This window comes from Bos mutus, chromosome 6 (genome assembly GCF_027580195.1).
Source record: "Bos mutus isolate GX-2022 chromosome 6, NWIPB_WYAK_1.1, whole genome shotgun sequence".
In the NCBI taxonomy this organism is placed as follows: domain Eukaryota; kingdom Metazoa; phylum Chordata; class Mammalia; order Artiodactyla; family Bovidae; genus Bos; species Bos mutus.
In genome coordinates, this window is record NC_091622.1 from 93,273,474 (window position 1) to 93,292,334 (window position 18,861).

Here is an 18,861-nt window from a genome sequence, read left to right on the forward strand (position 1 = left end):
TACTGATTTTCCTTACTTTCCTGAATTCTAGCATTTAAGATACTAATTCTTAGCTCGATTAGAGTTGACTAATAGCCCTTGACTATTGATAACTTTTTAAAAATAATTGAACATAATCATAACCCTGAATGAGTTTAATTAAAATTGTCATTCAGAGGACATTTGAAAAGGCGAACCAAATGAGCTTCAGTTTTTAAGGAAGTGAGTATTTGGGGAGGGGGGCAATGGTACAGTCTGTGGCAGATGAAATTTAATTATCTTGTAAAAAATAAAGTTGTATCAGCATTTAAATAAGATGGTAGGTTGCACTGTTTGGCATTTTAAATTAAATGGTAATGAGTGCAATCTCAGAGATATGAAGATTGTTGAGGCCAGAAAAATGGTGACTGTTTAAATTTTAATCATGAAATTGGGCAGAGGATAAAAGTTTTGTTTGGGGGATGATATCTGTTTGAAAAATATGTGAAGATTTGGAAGTTACCCACATCTTACTTTAAAAGACGTTCAGTCTTCGGCAATATTTGCTTTTAGGATATGATTTTTAAATTTTTCATTAGAATAATTTTACTTTATGTCTTATTGTTGCTCAGTTGTTTCTGACATTTTGCGATCCCGTGGACTGAAGCACACCAGGCTTCCCTGTCCTTCACTGTCTCACAAGAGTTTGCTCAAACTCATGTCTCTTGAGTTGGTGCTATCATCCAACCATCTCATCCTCTGTCGTCCCCTTCTCCTCCCGCCTTCACTCTTTCCCAGCGTCAGGATCTTTTCCAGTGAACGAGTCAGCTCTTTGCATCAGGTGGCCAAAGTACTGGAGTTTCAGCTTCAGCGTCAGTCCTTCTTATGAATATTCAGGGTTGATTTCCTTTAGGATTGACTGGTTTGATTCCCTTGCTGTCCAAGGGACTCTCGAGAGTCTTCTCCAGCACCACGGTTCAAAGGCATCAATTCTTCGGGCTCAGCCTTTTTTATTGTCCAGCTCTCACATCTGTACATGACTACTGGAGAAACCACAGCCTTGACTGTTTGACATTTGTGGGCAAAGTAACGTCTCTACTTTTTAATACGTTGTCTGTTTAGAAGACTTCGGTTTTGAATAATTAAATTTCATTTGTTTCTACATTTGAAGTGTAGCTCAGATAGAGCTTTTAGCTTTTTATGGGAACTTAGATTTTGTGATTCAGGGCTTCTAACCCAAAGATCTCTAAAGGGAAAAAATACTCTTTGTTTAAAATTTATTCTACTCATTGAAACATTGAAAGTTTGCAAGAGGCAGAAGGAATTCAAGGGTATGATTTCTTTAACTGTGAACTGATAGTTGAATAACGTGAATGTTGTTGTTCAGCCGCTAAGTTGTGTCCGACTCTTTGTGACACCATGAACTACACATGCCTGGTTTCCCTGTCCTTCACTATCTCCTGGAGTTTGCTCACGTTCATGTCCATTGAATCGGTGATGCTGTCTAACCATCTTATTCTCTGCTGCCCTCTTCTCCTCTTGCCCTCAATCTTTCCCAGCATTAGGGTCTTTTCCAATGAGTTGACTCTTCATATCAGGTGGCCAAAGTATTGGAGCTTCAGCATCAATCCTTTGAATGAGTATTCAGGATTGATTTCCTTTAGGATTTACTGGTTTGATTTCCTTGCAGTCCAAGGGACTCTTAAGAGTGTGTGTGTGTGTGTGTGTGTGTGTGTGTGTGACTTGCTCAGTCATGTCTGACTTGTGACCACATAGACTGTAGCCAACCAGGCTCCTTTGTTCGTGGAATTCTTCCAGGCAAGAATACTGGAGTCTGTAGCCATTCTCTTCTCCAGGGGATCTTCCTGACTTAGGGATCAAACCCAGGTCTCCTGCATTGCAGGCAGATTTTTTTCCCATCTGAGCCATCAGAGAAGCTTGAATAATATGAATAAACACCAATAAACCACTTCTTTTACTGTTTAATTTTTGCGTAAAATGAACCAGGACATTTGACAAAGTATGGAGAAAATTGCTTCATAGTCAGATGCCTCAGTCTTATATGAGATACTTTGAACAGATTATAACTAAATAGACCTGAGTTTTCTCAAAATTGAGGATTCATGGGCAAAATTAATGTTTTTTCCCTCTGCTTTAAAGTTCTAAGGAAAAACTAGCTATTTCAGAAAACATACGAGAATGCTGTTTAGATAGTAATAATAGAAGGAACAAGTGTGTATGCCCCTTCTTCAGTTCAGTCACTCAGTCGTGCCCGACTCTTTGTGTCCCCATGGACTTCAGCACACCAGGCTTTCTGTCCATCACCAACTCCCAGAGCTTGCTCAGACTCATGTCCATCAACTTGGTGATGCTGCCCAACCATCTCATCCTGTGTCATCCCCTTCTTCTCCTGCCTTCAACTTCCGAGCATTGGGGTCTTTTCCAATGAGTCAGTTCTTTGTACCAGGTGGCCAAAGTATTGGAGTTTCAGCTTCAGCATCAGTCCTTCCAGTGAACATTCAGGACTGATTTCCTTTGGGATTTGATCTCCTTGCAGTCCAAGGGACTCTCAAGAGTCTTGTCTAACATACAGCTTGAAAGCATCAATTCTTCGGCACTCAGCTTTCTTTATAGTCCAACTCTCACATCTATGTATGACTACTGGAAAAAACATAGCTTTGACTAGAGGGACCTTTGTTGGCAAAGTAATGTCCCTGCTTTTTAATATGCTGTCTAGGTTTGTCATAGCTTTTCTTCCAAGGAGCAAGTGTCTTTTCATTTCATGGCTTCTATCACCATCTGGAATGATTTTGGAGCTCCCCAAAATAAAGTCTGTCACTGTTTCCATTGTTTCCCCATCTATTTACCATGAAATGATGGGATCGGATGCCATAATCTTAGTTTTTTGAATGTTGAGTTTTAAGCCAACCTTTTTACTTCTCTTTCACTTTCATCAAGAGGCTCTTTAGTTCTCCTTCACTTCCTGCCATAAGGGTGGTGTCATCTGCATATCTGAGGTTACTGATATTTCTCCCGGCAGTCTTGATTGCAGCTTGTGCTTCATCCAGCCCAGCGTTTCTCATGATGTACTCTGCGTATAAGTTACATAAGCAGGGTGACAGTATGCAGCCTTGATGTTCTCCTTTCCCGATTTGGAACCTGGTGTTGTTCCATGCACCTTCTTACACATCACAAAATAACAGACATTCATTTATTCAAACTTATTAAAAGAAAGTTTCAAACTTAAACACAAGCTTGCCTTTTTAAATTTCCAAACTTTATTTAGGTTAGAATGTTTTCTGAATGAATCATGTATTTGTATTCTGAGAATATGATAGTAAACTTTCTCTTAGTATAAGAATTGTCACCATTATGATATCAGTTATTGTAGTCCACTCAATACTTATTTAACGACTCTCTCAGGGCTTGTTGGTGTGGCTGTTTGACTTTGGTAAGTTACTCTGCCCTGGTAAGTTATCTCTTAACCTGGTTTAGAACATGACTCTTATACATCTCTTTTTCTCTCTTGAGATTCCTCCATCCCCCAGTCAAGGAGATCATTTCAAAATCAGATCAGGAAGTTTTCTTGATTCTCAAGATAAAATCTAAAATTTCTCTCTCTCATCAGTATCATCTTATTTTACTCTCTTCTTGATGCTTTCTAGACCATACTCACATTGGTTCTCTTTTAGTTATTCAAAATCATCAAACTCTTTCCCAAACTAGAGGCCTTTTTACATGTCACTTGCTGTCACTAGGGTGTTCTCCTAAATCTCTGCCAGGTTAATTTGTAATTAACCTTCAGTTTAAACATAAATAATCACTTCCTTAGATAGGGCTTCTCTGCCAGTCGCTTCTTCCTATCTTTTACCAATTTAAATTTGGGTTTTTCTTATACTATCCTTGTTGTATGTAACTTTGATAAATACTTATGTGTGTGATTATTTAGTAATTTATCTCTGCCTTCAGTTACAAATTTTGTGATAGTAGAGACTATTTTCGTTCACTATGTTTACCCCCAAAATTAGCATAGTTGAATAACTGTTGCTTCAAATTTATGATGCCGTCAGTTACAAGGTACATCTTGATTTTGGAATTGTTAAAATGTTAAAATATGGCCAATGGTATTAGCAGAACATCAGTTATTTGAAATGAGAACATCAGATGTTCTCATTTCAAAGATGAAAAAAGTGAAAAAAAAAAAGTATGTCATTGAATCAACAGAATATGGTGTATAATAAGCATCCTTACAGGAAAATTATTAAAAAGCCAGTTTCCCATTACCTGAGACCATAAAGTCATTTCTTAATTTCTTTGTCTGTGGTAGTCTTCGTTTATTAAAAATGTCATCAAAATTACTTTTTTTGGTTAGCTGGGCAGGTAGTGAATCAGATGAATAAGAAGCTGCAGACTGGCTTTACAGAAGCAGAAGTGTTACAGATATTCTGTGATACCTGTGAAGCTGTTGCAAGGTTGCATCAGTGTAAGACTCCGATAATTCACCGGGATCTCAAGGTATGAACTTCAGACTCCTTATGGATTACTGCCTTTTAAACTTTGGAGTTAAAATGTCCTTGGACTGTCTTCATCTAAAGCGGTTCTTGTTACCAGGACTGACATCGGTCTCTCCATTCTCTGCTGCGTTTCCTGAGGCCATGTAGAGACTGACTCTAGAATTGAAACTGTGCTTTCCATGACCCTGACAGTTTCTCGCATGGTTGTAGAGATGGATTTTGTACTGCCTACTCTGCTTCTGTTGTACTGAGCAGGCTTCTTTAAAAGGTTTCATATGAACAAGAATATGAACGTCACTGACGCAGGTTGGATGTCTCTCCACACTGTCCTTCCAACACTCCTCCTGTTTCCTATAATTCATTTTAAGCATCAAGGAATTTTCCAGAGATATTGGAGCTCACTGTAAATGGGTCTCTTTACTGATTTATTTATAATTCACTACAGTTTTAGATAATTTCTTACAATTTGGTGGTGATTGTCACTTTAAGGTTACTTTGTCTTTCATATTCATAGAATCTGACCTTTCGTATATGGTACCCACCTGTTACACTGGAAAAAGTGCCCAAAGGGGGTTGAATATTCCTGGAATTATATTGCTTGAGCTATCACTACATTCTTTAGAAAGATAGGTGTCTTCTTTGATACTTGCAAACACTAGGATTACAAAAATTCCTCTTCCTGAAATGTTCTGTGCCCAGATATCCCAAGGTAAACCTTTCCCCCACTTCAAGTTCACTCAGATTCACTTTCTCAGAGTCCTGTGCTAGTACCACCGTATTTATAATTACAACATAATCTTTCCATTTTCTACTTGTTCTACTGTTTATTATTATTTGTCAGTTTCTCAGATACTATGTAATTTGCTTATGTACTAAGACTATTGTTTTATTTTCTGTCCTCATCCATTGGAAGGTAAGCTCTCTGTGAGCAGGGATTTCTCTCTTTTGTTATGATGTATCCAAGCATTTAGTACAGTGCCTGGCACATAACAGAGTCTCAGTAAATATTTACTGAATGAATGAATCCCAGTTCTGACTTATTCTTGGGCTTCCCAGGTGCCACTAGTGGTAAAGAACCTGCCTGCCGGTGCAGGAGACGTAAGAGAGGTGGGTTTGATCCCTGGGTTGGGAAGATCCCCTGGAGGAAGGCATGGCAACCCACTCCAGTATTCTTGCCTGGAGAATCCCCATGGACAGAGGAGCCTGGCAGGCTATAGTCCATAGGGTTGCAAAAAGTGAGACACGACTGAAGCAGTTGAGCACTTAGCACATACAGCTTTGAAAAGTGATAATAAAATGCTCTTAAGATACAAGAAAATAGAAGATGTTACTCATAATATAGGTTGTTAACCATGAAAGCATCTTTTAGGGAAACTTATGCTAAAGAATACAAACTTAAGGTAAGATCACAGTGTTTGACTCCTCATCTGTCACTTAATTTGGATAATCAGTGTAGCATCTTTCATTTCAGTTCTTCTGGATATGTAGCTCTTTTATATTTTCCCTAATAATTTGGTCAGATGTTTTTGTGCTATTTTAGCTCATTAACTTTTTTAATGTAAAGTTGATGTTTTCAGCCAGGTCTTCCTTGGCTTTAAAACAAAGTCATTGAATTGCATACTTTTATATAGACCATATTGAATAGAGTTAGTTCTTTTTACATGTGGAAATTTATTCATACCTGCTTAAGTAGCTTTTTTTAAATAGATTTCTTGTATAAATCTTTATTTTTTACAAGTATGTTTAAAAGTAAACTAAAATGAAATATAGAATAAAAATTATAAAGAAACTAATGTATTTTGGTAGTGTGGAGAGAAATTTAGTTACTCATTCAAGGCTATATCATAAAAATACTGTAAAAAAGTTAATAATAGTGTCATTTATTGAATGCTTACCTTGTATCAGTTGTATTCTAAGCTTTTTACATGTTTCAATACATTCAGCTTTTACAGTTTTTACAACAATGTCATGTAGCAGATGTTATTTCCTCCAGTTTATAGGTAAGGAGACTGAAGCACAGAGTGGTTAAGCAAATTGTCCAGGGTACATGCGGTAATAAGTAGCACAGTTGGGCTGTGAACCCACACTCTCCTGTTTTAGAAACTGTGCACATAACTTTAAGTTATTACGACTGCGATCTCTTAAGTTAAGACACAAAGTTAGATCTGTGTTTTTCAGTGTAATGTTTTAGATAAAAATGGAGTTAGGAGTTAATCAGAGGTAGAATTGGAATGGTTTATGTTTTTTCTGTAGAAAAACTGAAGTGTCAGAAAAGAAGGAAATTGGAGGTAGGGTATAGGCTCACTCCCACTAGCTGTTCTCTCTTATCGAAGCAGTTATAGAGAGGACTTACAGTTACTGAGGGCTCCCAGACGGCTCAGTGGTAAGGAATCCAGCTGCTAATGCAGGAAACGCAGATTTGATTCCTGAGTTGGAAAGATCCCCGGGAGAAGGAAATGGCAACCACTCCAGTAGTCTTGCCTGGGAAATCCCATGAACAGTGGAGCCTGGCAGGCTATAGTCCATAGAGTCACAAATCGTCGGACACAACTTAGTGACTCAACGTGTTACAACAAAAAGGGTTACTTGACTCTTGCAAAAGTTATCCTGGGTTGGAAGAAGCACTCCTCTGTTCTTAGTGAGAGAAGCAGTAGATAAAGTAACATGTATTTTTGTTCTGAATCATTTGTCCTTTCTCACAGTTTGAGGTACCTTCTCTCTCTATATACTTGTGTATGTGTATGTGTAGGGGTGTGTGTGTATGTATATAAAACAAGTCCTTTGGTGTTTATTGTGTCAAAACATTGTTGTAAAAAGACAATTTTCACTTAGAAAATACTACTAATTATTGATTTTCTTTTCTGAAGGTAGAAAATATTTTGTTGAATGATGGTGGAAACTATGTACTTTGTGACTTTGGCAGTGCCACAAATAAATTTCTTAATCCTCAAAAAGATGGAGTTAATACAGTAGAAGAAGAAATTAAAAAGTAAGTGTTAATTTTGTTTTGTCTCATGAGGATTTTAGGTAACTTGAGTCTGTGACCAGCTTTGCTAGCTTAAACTTTAGGTATTCCATTAATAGATCTCTTTAAGATATTTCTGTGTGATATAATTGATTAGTTTACATCTCATCTAGTTCAATAGGAAATACATTTTACCATGGAAGCAAACTTTCATCTACATTGTAAACAAATTAGTCAAATTTAACAAATTTGTTAAATAAGCTGTAGTAATTAGTGGACTCATTAAAGGGAGTTTGAAGTTATTATTGAGTTCAATTAAACATCTTTGTGTTTATTGATACTGAGTGAGGATTTGTGCTTGTTAGGAAAAATATTTAAACTTTGACCTTGTATTTACTATTAAGAAGTTGATATTATTGCATTGAAAACTGTGTGGAAAACTTGTTACTTTCTAATGCTGTTTTGGAGAACTCTTTGGTAGAAATATAAATCATATCTGCCTTATGTTTTCTTAACCTTGTATTTTCCATGGTTGCTAGAGTATTGTAAGGACTTTTCCCTGGCTTTTCTGTTTTCTAGTTTTAGAAAATAGTACTGTTTGTAAATCTTTGATCATCTTAATAAAATGAAGCAGAATGCAGAAAGATCTGTAAGAATAAGATTTTCTAAGTAGCTCCCTTTTTCTAAGTTACTTTTCTTCACTTCCTCACAGATTCTCGCTTGTTTAAGGCTACCTATGAGCTTTTGTTTGAACTACGACATGTATTTTGAAATAGGCTCAAATAGAGCAGTGTTCTTGCCTGGAGAATCCCAGGGACAGGGGAGCCTGGTGGGCTTCCGTCTGTGGGGTCGCACAGAGTCAGACACGACTGAAGCGACTTAGCAGCAGCAGCAGCAGCAGAGCTGATCTTACTCTGGTCCATTTGTATAAAACTATGGTTTTCTAGACTTGTGTATTTCTACTCAGGAACAGCCTCTGATGGTTATGTTAAGATTTCATAAAAACAAATTCCTTAGTAAACATATAAACATCCTGAAGAACACCAGAACAATGAAGTATTGAATTGGCTTCTTGTGGGTATATGTATATACATATAATTTAAAAAGTTACTGGGTTGTGATATATAATGACTGTTACAGAATTCTGCTCAAGCATCTTTGGCTTGCTGAAAGTTTAATTTTTTGCTGTTCAGATCTGAAGTATAGCTTAAGTTTAGCAGAATTGTACACTAGTGATGAACGTAATAAGCTCATGGGTTCTTGTACTTAGTGGCTCACAGGAATTAATGGTCTAATTGTTTATTCAGTTAACAGGGTGTACAACATATTAGACACTGTTGTTGATGCTACAGTATAGCAGTGAACAAAAAAAAAGGCCTGTCCTTATGTAGTTTATATTCTGGTTTCTTAGATCACTCCTCTGTAGTAGTATCATTCAGAATGTATCACAGTTAGGGTGATTTGAAAAAAAATACGATGGTAGAATATTGAGTTTTAAGATACTTCATGTAAAATAAAACATAAAAGCACTTAAAGTGAATCTTAAATTATGCCATAATACAGGTATTCCTTGATATTCTAATAATTTCTCCCATGAAATTGAGCAATACTTTGTCCTGTTCATAGTGGATTTGGAGTTTTTATACTTGTAAATATTTATTCACCGTATCTTTTAATTCCAGACTACTTATGCTAACAGTTTTGGAAGTGTACTTAATGTAATTAATAATTAATTATGACAATTAGATTACTTTTAAAAGAATAATTATAAAAACAAACCTCGAGGACATTTACTACCATGTGTAAGGAATTATGTTAGGATTCATAAAAGCAAACTGCTTAATAAACATATAAATTAATTTTTTGAGAGGGTAGAAGTTTTACTTTTAAATTAGTTGACTAAAATATTTTGATAAGGATATTTTTATAGTTAAATTGTATTATTTCATCTAAGAAATTCAAGGAAAACCATGTTTCCAGTACATTGTCTTTATTTAATTTTTTCTATTAAAAATTGTGTTTATTATTAAAGATGCAATTGCACTTGTTGAATAAAAACGTGTATAATGCTTTGTATTGTTTAATCCTTGATGGGCTTTTAATGAGCTTTTAAAATAGTATTATTTCTCTATAATGTTATTGAACCTAAAAGTTTTTGTAGTATTTTATGTAGAAACAATGTAGTATGTCTTTTTTTTTATATCTCCACTCCATTTTACTTATTTACTGCCAGGTATACAACTCTGTCATACAGAGCCCCTGAAATGATCAACCTTTATGGAGGGAAGCCTATCACCACCAAGGCTGATATCTGGGTAAGGCCAAGAAAGGCTGACATTTTCACTAACCAAATTAACAAAATCTGAGTTCAGTTGATTATCTTCCCCCTGTCCTCCACAAGGTTATTTCCTAATAAGTAGAAGAGAGTGGTGGACAGTAAAGCTTACTAATAGCAGAAGAAAAATATTAGCACATACCTTCTTGATCCGGAGATGGAAAACTTAGGTATAAAAAAGCAAGTAAACAGTTGCCACATAATGCAACTTTTTACCACAGTATTTTTTAGAATTTAAATTATATATGATTGTTAAAATTTTTTTGATTTGAGTGCAGTTTTGGAAAAGCTGGCCATAACTCTTAACTGGTTATGCTTATAATTTTCTCAAGTATTTTAGGATCTTTTTAGTGGAAACTAACAGTAAAATTTTTTAAAAAATATAAACATACCGTTGACTAACCTCTGTATATTGAGGTTCTTTAGCATCTATATCTAGATTGAATTATTGAGGTATAACATGTTTCTATGGCTTCCCTGGTGGCTCAGATGGTAAAGAATCTGCCTGCAGTGCAGAAGACCCAGGTTCAATCCCTGGGTCAGGAAGATCCCCTGGAGAAGGAAATGGCAACCCACTCCAGTATTCTTGCTTGGAGAATTCCATGGATGGAGAAGCCTGGGGGTCTACAGTCCAGGGGGTCTCAAAGAATTGGACACGACTGAGTAACTAACAAACACATGTTTCTATAGAGTTGAACTTTCTGTTAGAATGTCAATACCTCTTTTGAGGTTATTTCATAAGTAAAATGTGTTTTGTCTGTATTTAATAAACTGGCAGGAAACTATTTTAAATGTGAATTCATTTAAATTTAACAAGCATTCAGCCATATCTGCCACCAGTGGCCATATTAGGAATTGAGGAAAAACATTCAGAAGTATTTCTAGAGTTTACAAGAAAAGTCATTTGGTTTCATTTTAAAGCATAATATTTAGAAAGCAGTCAAGCGTAACGGGTGAAACCAGAGTATCTTCTTGGTGCTCCTCTCCTGGCCAGAATTTTTATAGAGATTGGGAAATATTCTTGCAAGGTAATAAAAAAAGAGTATCTACAATATTTTTCCCTCTGTCTACTAATATATACTTTTTCATCAGTGGTTCTTAAATCTTGTGGTAGTTGAATTTTTAACCATATATGTAATTTAATGAAACCACAGATAGGTTTGATTTAGTTAATTTGTTCCTGCTTACAGATCCCCAGCTTGTATGACTCAAATTCAGTTGGTTCTTCTCAGCATTGACATTTGATTCATTAAATGGCTATAGTAAATGGCTTGTAGTATAATATAGAAAACAAATTCAGTTGAATCTTAATTTATAAAATGAAGGTATTAATGAGAGGAGGTGATTGTGGAAGTCTTTTCCTGGCCTAATTTTGTGACTAGTGTTGAAACCCACATTACCTAAAAGAGTATTTCAACAGTGGAGGAAACAAGACTCATACCTTAACTACTGTTTTGAAATCATCAAGGGTTGGTTTTTAAAAAGTCTTTTAAGAACATGTTTGTTACCCAGTGTCTTAACAAAAAGGAGGGAGTCTTTGTTTGTTTTTCCCCAGGCTTAGAATTTGTGCCAGGATGGCTAAATTGTCAGTGATAGGTGGCTCAGTGGTAAAGAGTACATCTGCTAATGCAGGAGACATGAGTTTGATCCCTGGGTCAGGGAAGCTCCCCTGGAGAAGGAAATGGCAACCCACTCCAGTATTCTTGCCTGGGAAGTCCCATAGACAGAGGAGCCTGGAGGGCTGCAATCCATGGGGTCACAAAAGAGTCGGACATAATTTAGCAACTAAACAGCAATAAGTTTAAAATTTATTCCATTTACAGGTTAGTAGGAGTAGCATTTCTGTAATGGGTAACTGGATATAGCTGTGGGATGACAAATAGATACTCAAAGATAAAAAAGAAGCCAGAAAAATTATCAGAAAACAGAATGTATATATGCTTGACAGAGATAGAGTTTTAATTTCCATGATACCATTTTTATGCTTGTCATAGCTCAGATGAAATGCCTACAACATTTTAGGTGTGAATTTGAGACTATTCAGAAAAAAAAAATCAGTTCATAGCAGTTAAGAGCTATATTTTGATCTTATTTCAGAATAGTATTTAGAGAGTTATGATATTGAGGTTAAAGTATTCATTTAGCATGTGTATTTTGGAGAAATTTATTTTTTACTTTGAAATTTCTACTGTAGGTTATTTTTATCCTGAGAACTAGGATGCTGATTTTATTGACCAATAGGAAATTCAGTGAGAGATGCTTCATGTTACCATTTGATGGGGAAAATGGAAGATGGTGATACTCAACCCTCAAAATGAGGTCATTCATTCCCTCCTGTTTCCTGAACAGTTCTCATTGTATCAAATGGAAAAAGAGGGAAATGCCTTTGGTGTGAAAAAAATTAGGACACCTCCTTGTGTTCATACTCTGTGAAGTGGAGTGTTTTAGATGAATGTTTTTGAAGTACACTGGCATTGCTATCTAAAATTGTTACCTGGGAACTCCCACAACATATACTCTTAACAAAAGACACATTACTGAAGGTTTGATTGACAAGATAAAACTGGCTAAAAGGCAGATCTCCTTTGCCTCACTGTCATCTGGGCAGAAGAAAGGTGTAATTTAATGCAGATATTACACCATTAATAGTCATTTTTTTAGTGCTGTTAAGGAAGCCTTATGCTCAATTTGCAGTATAGAAGCTGAGAATATCTTCCTTAGAGAAAAATGCATCATAAATTTTTTAAAGCCACATTGAACTCATTACTTCCATTCAGAATCTTTGTAGTTTTGTTAGTCACATAGTAAATAATCTAGTAATGTTTTTGAGCTAATATATTGAAATTTCTAGAGTCTTTAAACTTTTTTCATTAAAGGACTATTGTAATATTGAAAATAATGTTTTATAAATTAATACTGTTGAACTCAGAAAGGTAATTCTGTATTTTGTCATCTTTGTAGCAGTTATAACTAGTGTATTTGTTAACTGGCTTGCCAGGTTGCTGTGTGAAGAAAAAGCCAACAAAGGAAACCTGATGTGCTAGTGTTTAGATAGGCTAGATTTCAGTTATGGCTAATGTAACTGTATAGTAACTACTGGATAATTTTATATAATCAATTAAGAGTTAGAATTGTCCCTTACACTCATAACGCTTTGTAGGCGACACTTCTTGTGACAGCATAATGATCTCTTGAGAGAAAATCATATTTTATTACCACATCTCAGATTTGAGCTGTTGGCAGTTTAGCTAAAAATTTCCTGTGCTACTTTTCCAGACACAATTTGTGTCCTTAGGGTGTTTTATATTCGTTGTCAGAAAGTAGATTTATTGGCACTGTGATGACTATGAATCTGTACAAGCAAAGCAGACAGAGCCCTTTCTTTCTGAATTTTATATAGATTACTCAGGTACAAATATGACTAGTATAATGTCAAATGGAAATTGTAGGATTATGTTTAGAAGTTGAGAACTAATTTTTATAGTGTAAAATAATGACATGTGCTCAGTGAATAATCAGTGTTGATGGGTGTCTGATAAATTTAACTGTGCTGGCTAACTCCTGTTTGAAACCTGGAATTTTAAAATGTGTTTTATAGTGAATTTTTAAAATATTCTACTACAGGGAGCTTTGTGCTTGGTTTGTTGGTTGTTACATGTTAGCTGTGTACTAAATATATATTTTCTTTGTGAAAGAAATAAAAATGTAATTTTTCTCCCAAAGGGAAGCAGTCACTTCTAATTTTAGTTCTGTCATTCATGATCTAGTGTTCTATGAGAGCATGAATTCAGCCATCTAGCCATACGCATTAATTTAAATTGTAATTTGTGAAAAGATTGAGCCAATATAGGAACATTAAGCTTTTGTTTTTTTAATAAGATATTTAGTTTTTCATTTGTGGCTTTTTTTTGTTTGTTTGCTCTTGTGATTAAGTTGATACTTGAGTTCTGATGATATTCCTGCTTTGTTTTCCAGGCCCTGGGATGTTTACTGTATAAACTTTGTTTCTTCACTCTTCCTTTTGGTGAGAGCCAGGTTGCCATCTGTGACGGCAGCTTTACCATCCCAGACAACTCTCGTTACTCCCATAACATACATTGCTTAATAAGTAAGTACTTGGACAATTTATGAAAAGAATTGTAAGGTACTATATGTAGGGCCTGATATTTCTGTTCCTTTACTTAAAACTAGTCTTTTAATTTCATGTTATTATAATTTTGTAAAACTACTATAGTGAAGAAATACATTGAAGAGGATGTTCAGGGACTTCCCTGGTGGTCCAGGGGTTGAGACTCTGCCTCCAATGCAGAGGGTGCTGGTTTGACCTCTGGTTGGGGAGCTAGGATTCCACATACCTCAGGGCCATGAAACCAAAACATAAAAACATAAAACAGAAGCAATATTGTAACAGATTCAATAAAGACTTTAAAATTTATCTACATCAAAAAAAACTTCAAGAAAAGATGCTTATAAGACTTTTATAGGAATGAAAGTAGCCTAATTACTGATTAGTATATGGATGTTTTTAAGCTCTAGATAAGCTTTTATAGAACATAGAGATTATGTAATTAAGGAAACTGGAATTTGTGGAAAAACTTAACAGCATAACGTTTCATTATTCAGTCTTTGTACTTTTGAAGTCAAAATAACCTGATCTGTTTCTTCTTTAGATCAAACTATTTCCAATTTAAAATTGTAGTTTATTTGCCACTTTTTTTTTTACTGTTTATTCCTTGTTGATTATAAAACAAGAAAGCAACCTAAAGTGTAATAATCAGAAGGCATAATCTTGTGGACCTTTCATTCCAAAAGAATGCCTCAGTTTTTCTTATAGTCTCTTTTAAGAGTTTTTTCTTCCTTTTTGACAGATACTGTAACTTAATTTCTTGACTATGCACATTGTATAATTTCTGCAAAAGATAATTTGTTATACATTTGGTGATTGACTAACTTTTGTAATTTATGAGGCTCATTTAACTCAAAAAGAAAAAAAAAAAACAAAAACAGAGCAAACACTCCAAAAGAAAAGCAATCAAAATGGAGCATAAAAGGATATATGTTGCTTCACTTGGCAAACTTATTTAAAGCATAATCTTCTTTGTTTCTTTAAAGAAATCCACATTTCTTTAATGTGGATTTGCTCATACATGTTGGAAATTAGAGGATTATGTCAACTGAACACAAAAATTACACTGCGTCAACTGAACACAAAAATTACACTGCTTCACATAGAGTGTTTTTCCTAGGTGAGGGGAACCAGAGTAATGGCGTAGGGGAGGTGGTGTTATAACTTACAGGGAAAAGGAAATAACCCTAAGCTTGGCTGCTTCACTGCCAGCCTGAACTTTCAGCTCTAATTGGAGAATATTAAACATGAGTGCTTGCACCTGGGGTTTCCTTCACAGAGAGGTCTACCTCTCAGCTTTTGTGTGACTCTCTGCTAATGGATGGCCTCCTGAAGAGCATCCTTGCTGGCTCAGAACTGCACTTTTATCTTGATTGGTGGAGAACCTCCTAGTCTTGTTTTGATATGTTTTTCTGTCCTTCTGACAGCTTTCAGCCAAATAAGCTACCTGCCTGGGCAGTCCAAGTTACCTTTTCAGATACCAATTGATGTTTTTGTCAGTGTTCTGGTGATTGAGCTGTATAGGTTTTCAGTGGTTTGTCCCAGCTCTCTTTTCCCCATTAGCCTTGTTATTTTTAGCTTGCCATTTTGCAGAATGTTTTTTTAAAGAACAAGTATACCTTTTGAGTATATATGAATAAACATCAGACCCATCAGCTGCTTTGTCTTAACCAGTTGCTTTCTTCCTTCATTGCAAAATTTAGGGCATTAGAAGCATGAAAGAACTCTGATTAATTGGAATGCTCAAAAAATAGATTGAGAAATTTCCTTTGGCTGTTGAGTGTTCTAGCCAGTTGAAATTTAACCTTTCTTTGAAGCCCTTGTTATAAATCACCTTATCAGTGGCATGGTTTTGTTGTTAAGTATAATGTTTTTATCACAATTGGACTGAGGATTTTATTGAGAATCTTGCAGTGTCTGCTGATTGCCAAAGGTGGGAGATGGGCAAAAGAGATGAAGGTGGTCAAAAGGTATAAACTTAGAGTTATAAAGTAAGTCCTGAGGATGTAATATACAGCATGTGACTATAGTTAAAAATACTGTACTGTGTACTGTATATTTCAAGGTTGCTAAGACAGTAGATCTTAAAGAGTTCTCATCCCAAGGGAAAACAATGTTTAATTCTGTGAGGTGATAGATATTTACTATATCTACTGTAGTGACCCATTTCATAATACATATATACATAAAATCATTATGTTACTCACATAATGAACTTCTCTGTCTGACCTGGGCTTTCCTGGTAGCTCAGTTGGTAAAGAATCTGCCTGCAATGCAGGAGACCCTGGTTCGATTCCTGGGTCAGGAAAATCCTCTGGATAAGGGATAGGCTACCCACTTCCCTGGTGGTTCAGTTGGTAGAGAATCCGCCTACAATGCGGGAGACCTGGGTTCAGTCCCTGGGTTGGGAAGATTCCCCTGGAGGAGGGCATGGCAACCCACTCCAGTATTCTTGCCTGGAGAATCCCATGGACAGAGCAGCCTGGCGGGCTACTGTCCATGGGGTTGCGAAGAGTAGACACGACTGAGTGACTAAGCACAGCACAGTGCTGTCTGACATATTTTACTTAGCATATTATGCTACCCTCATGTTTATTCATGTTGCAAATGGCAAGATTTCTTTCTCTCTTTTTTAATGACTGAATAATATTCCATTGGTACACACACACACACACACACACACACACACAGACACTTCACATTTTCTATTTGCGTTCATCCATTGATGGACACAAGTTGCTTTCTTGCCTTGGCTATTGTAAACAATGCTGCAGTGAACTTAGGGGTGCACATATTTTTTTGAGTTTTTGTTTCTTTCAGATACATACTCAGAAGTAGGATTGATGAATTATATGGTAGTTCTTTTTTCAACTTTTGGACATACCTCCATACTGTTTTCCATAGTGGCTGTACCAATTTACATTCCCACCAACATTGCACAAGGGTTTCCTTGTTTCCGCATTCTACCAACACCTGTTGGGCTTCCCAAGTGGCTTAGTGATAAAGAATCTTTCTGTCAATGCAAGAAGACACAGGAGATGCAAGTTCTATCCCTGGGTCAGGAAGATCCCTTGGAGGAGAAAATGGCAGCCGATGCCAGTATTCTTGCCTGGGAAATCCCATGGACAGAGGAGCATGGCAGGCAACAATCTGTGGTGTCACAGAGAGTCAGACATGACTGAGCAACTAACACACACATACATGTATACTTTTAAAAGTTGATTTTATATCTGCAATAGAAGCAAAGTTAATGGGAGTGGTCTTGTGGTGACTCACATGATCATTTTAAGTTGGGTAAACAGGGGTGTATTCTAGCTTCTTTGTCTTTTCTAAAAAACTTAGTAACTTGATTCACTTTTAGATCAATTAGACGTGTGTATTCATTAATCAGCAGTCCCCAACCTTTTTGTTACCAGGGACAGCTTCCCTAGTGGCTCAGACAGTAAAGAATCCGCCTGCCAAACAGGTGACCTGGGTTCAATCCCTGGGTCAGGAAGATCCCCTGGAGAAGGAAGTGGCAACCTACTCCAGTATTTTTGCCTGGACAATCCCATGGACAGAAGAGCCTGGCAGGCTATAGTCCATGGGATTGCAAAAGAGTTGGACACAACTTGGCGAGTAAACAGCAACAACAACAACAGACAAACTAAACAGCCTCCAGAAAATGTATTCCCACATGAAAACATGAGCTAGGGGAGTTAGAGGTCCTTTTGTTTGCTTGTAAGATGATGTCAATCCACCGACAGCCTGGTTACTTGATCATTAGGAGATATGCTATGCTTAACTTGAAAGAGAGAGTTACCTGTACAGATATTGGTTAGAAAACATAAAAGCTCAAATTTATTTATTTTTCTTCAATGCTTCTCATCTACTGTAAAAGAAAAGAAATATATATATAGGATTGCCTAAAGGATTGCCATTCCTCTCTAGATACTCAACAAACCTTTCCCAAGATTATGCCGTGCCAGGGAAGTGTATTTTCATACCCTCACTGTTCTCTACTCCTGTAGAATTTCTTCTCCTGAACTGCATTTTGTTGTTGTGTCACTGGTCTGCACGAAGGCAGGTGTAAGACCTGACTGTATGTCACTCATTGTAGCTTCTTAGGGACATTGTTCACTCAGTGTGAACCATCTTTAGAAAGAATCAAAGGAGAATTTACGCTTTGCTTTCAGTATTAGACGTGGTGCTTTTTCTTAGCACCTGGTTTGTTTTTAAGAATATTGCAATTCATATAATGGATCATGTTGCCCTATCTGTGTTGACAGCTAGAGAGCTAAGTTTTGCCAGTTTTGGCCCCGCATTGTAGGACCAAACATATGTAATTTCTTTACTGACAACATTATCCCTCTTTTTTTTTTTTTCCCTTTCAGCCATTACTTTTTCATTAGTCTTAATTTTCTCATATACTAAAAAAGAATTACAGTTTTGTATGCCACTTCAAGTCCTCTATAGGAAAATAATTATAATTAGCTAGTATTGAAATAAGATTTTAAAGGCCAAATAAACTGAATTATTAGGATAGAAAGTTATAAGTTTATGAATTTTATAAGTTTCTTGTGATTTGTTTCATTTTTACAAATTACATGGATAAGCATTTATAAAAGTTTGTATAAATGTATTCCCATATCATGTACTGTTGTTGCTTCTTAAACAATGTCTGTTGCTATCAAGATAAAATATGATTTTGGCCGATAAAATAAACCTTGTAGATTTTTCAGATCTTTTCTGGAATGAGGTTGAATATCAACTAATAAATATTAGAATTAAATGTTTTGAGTTATTTCATTCTAACAGATGATAAAATAATAAAATATCAATTTTATAAGTGGTATATGTTAGCCTTTTTAAGTGTATAAAACCAAGTGACATGCAGAATATAATAAAACTGAATTCAGAATCTCCCAAATAAATTGTTTGTGCTTAGTGTCACTTGCCATACAACCATGTTTTTAACCAAGTT

General features: G+C 35.9%; 1 protein-coding gene across 4 annotated transcripts in view; it reads left to right on the plus strand.

Moving 5' to 3' along the window:
• The window catches only part of BMP2K (BMP2 inducible kinase), a 115,634-nt gene that overhangs the window by 54,649 nt on the left and 42,124 nt on the right, over nucleotides 1-18,861 (plus strand). For all 4 annotated transcript variants that reach the window (XM_070372564.1, XM_070372566.1, XM_070372567.1 and 1 more), the window contains exons 4-7: nucleotides 4,331-4,473; nucleotides 7,340-7,461; nucleotides 9,671-9,752; nucleotides 13,748-13,880. In XM_070372564.1, coding sequence (XP_070228665.1) covers nucleotides 4,331-4,473; nucleotides 7,340-7,461; nucleotides 9,671-9,752; nucleotides 13,748-13,880 — 480 coding nt within the window. The remainder of the gene's footprint in view (nucleotides 1-4,330; nucleotides 4,474-7,339; nucleotides 7,462-9,670; nucleotides 9,753-13,747; nucleotides 13,881-18,861) is intronic.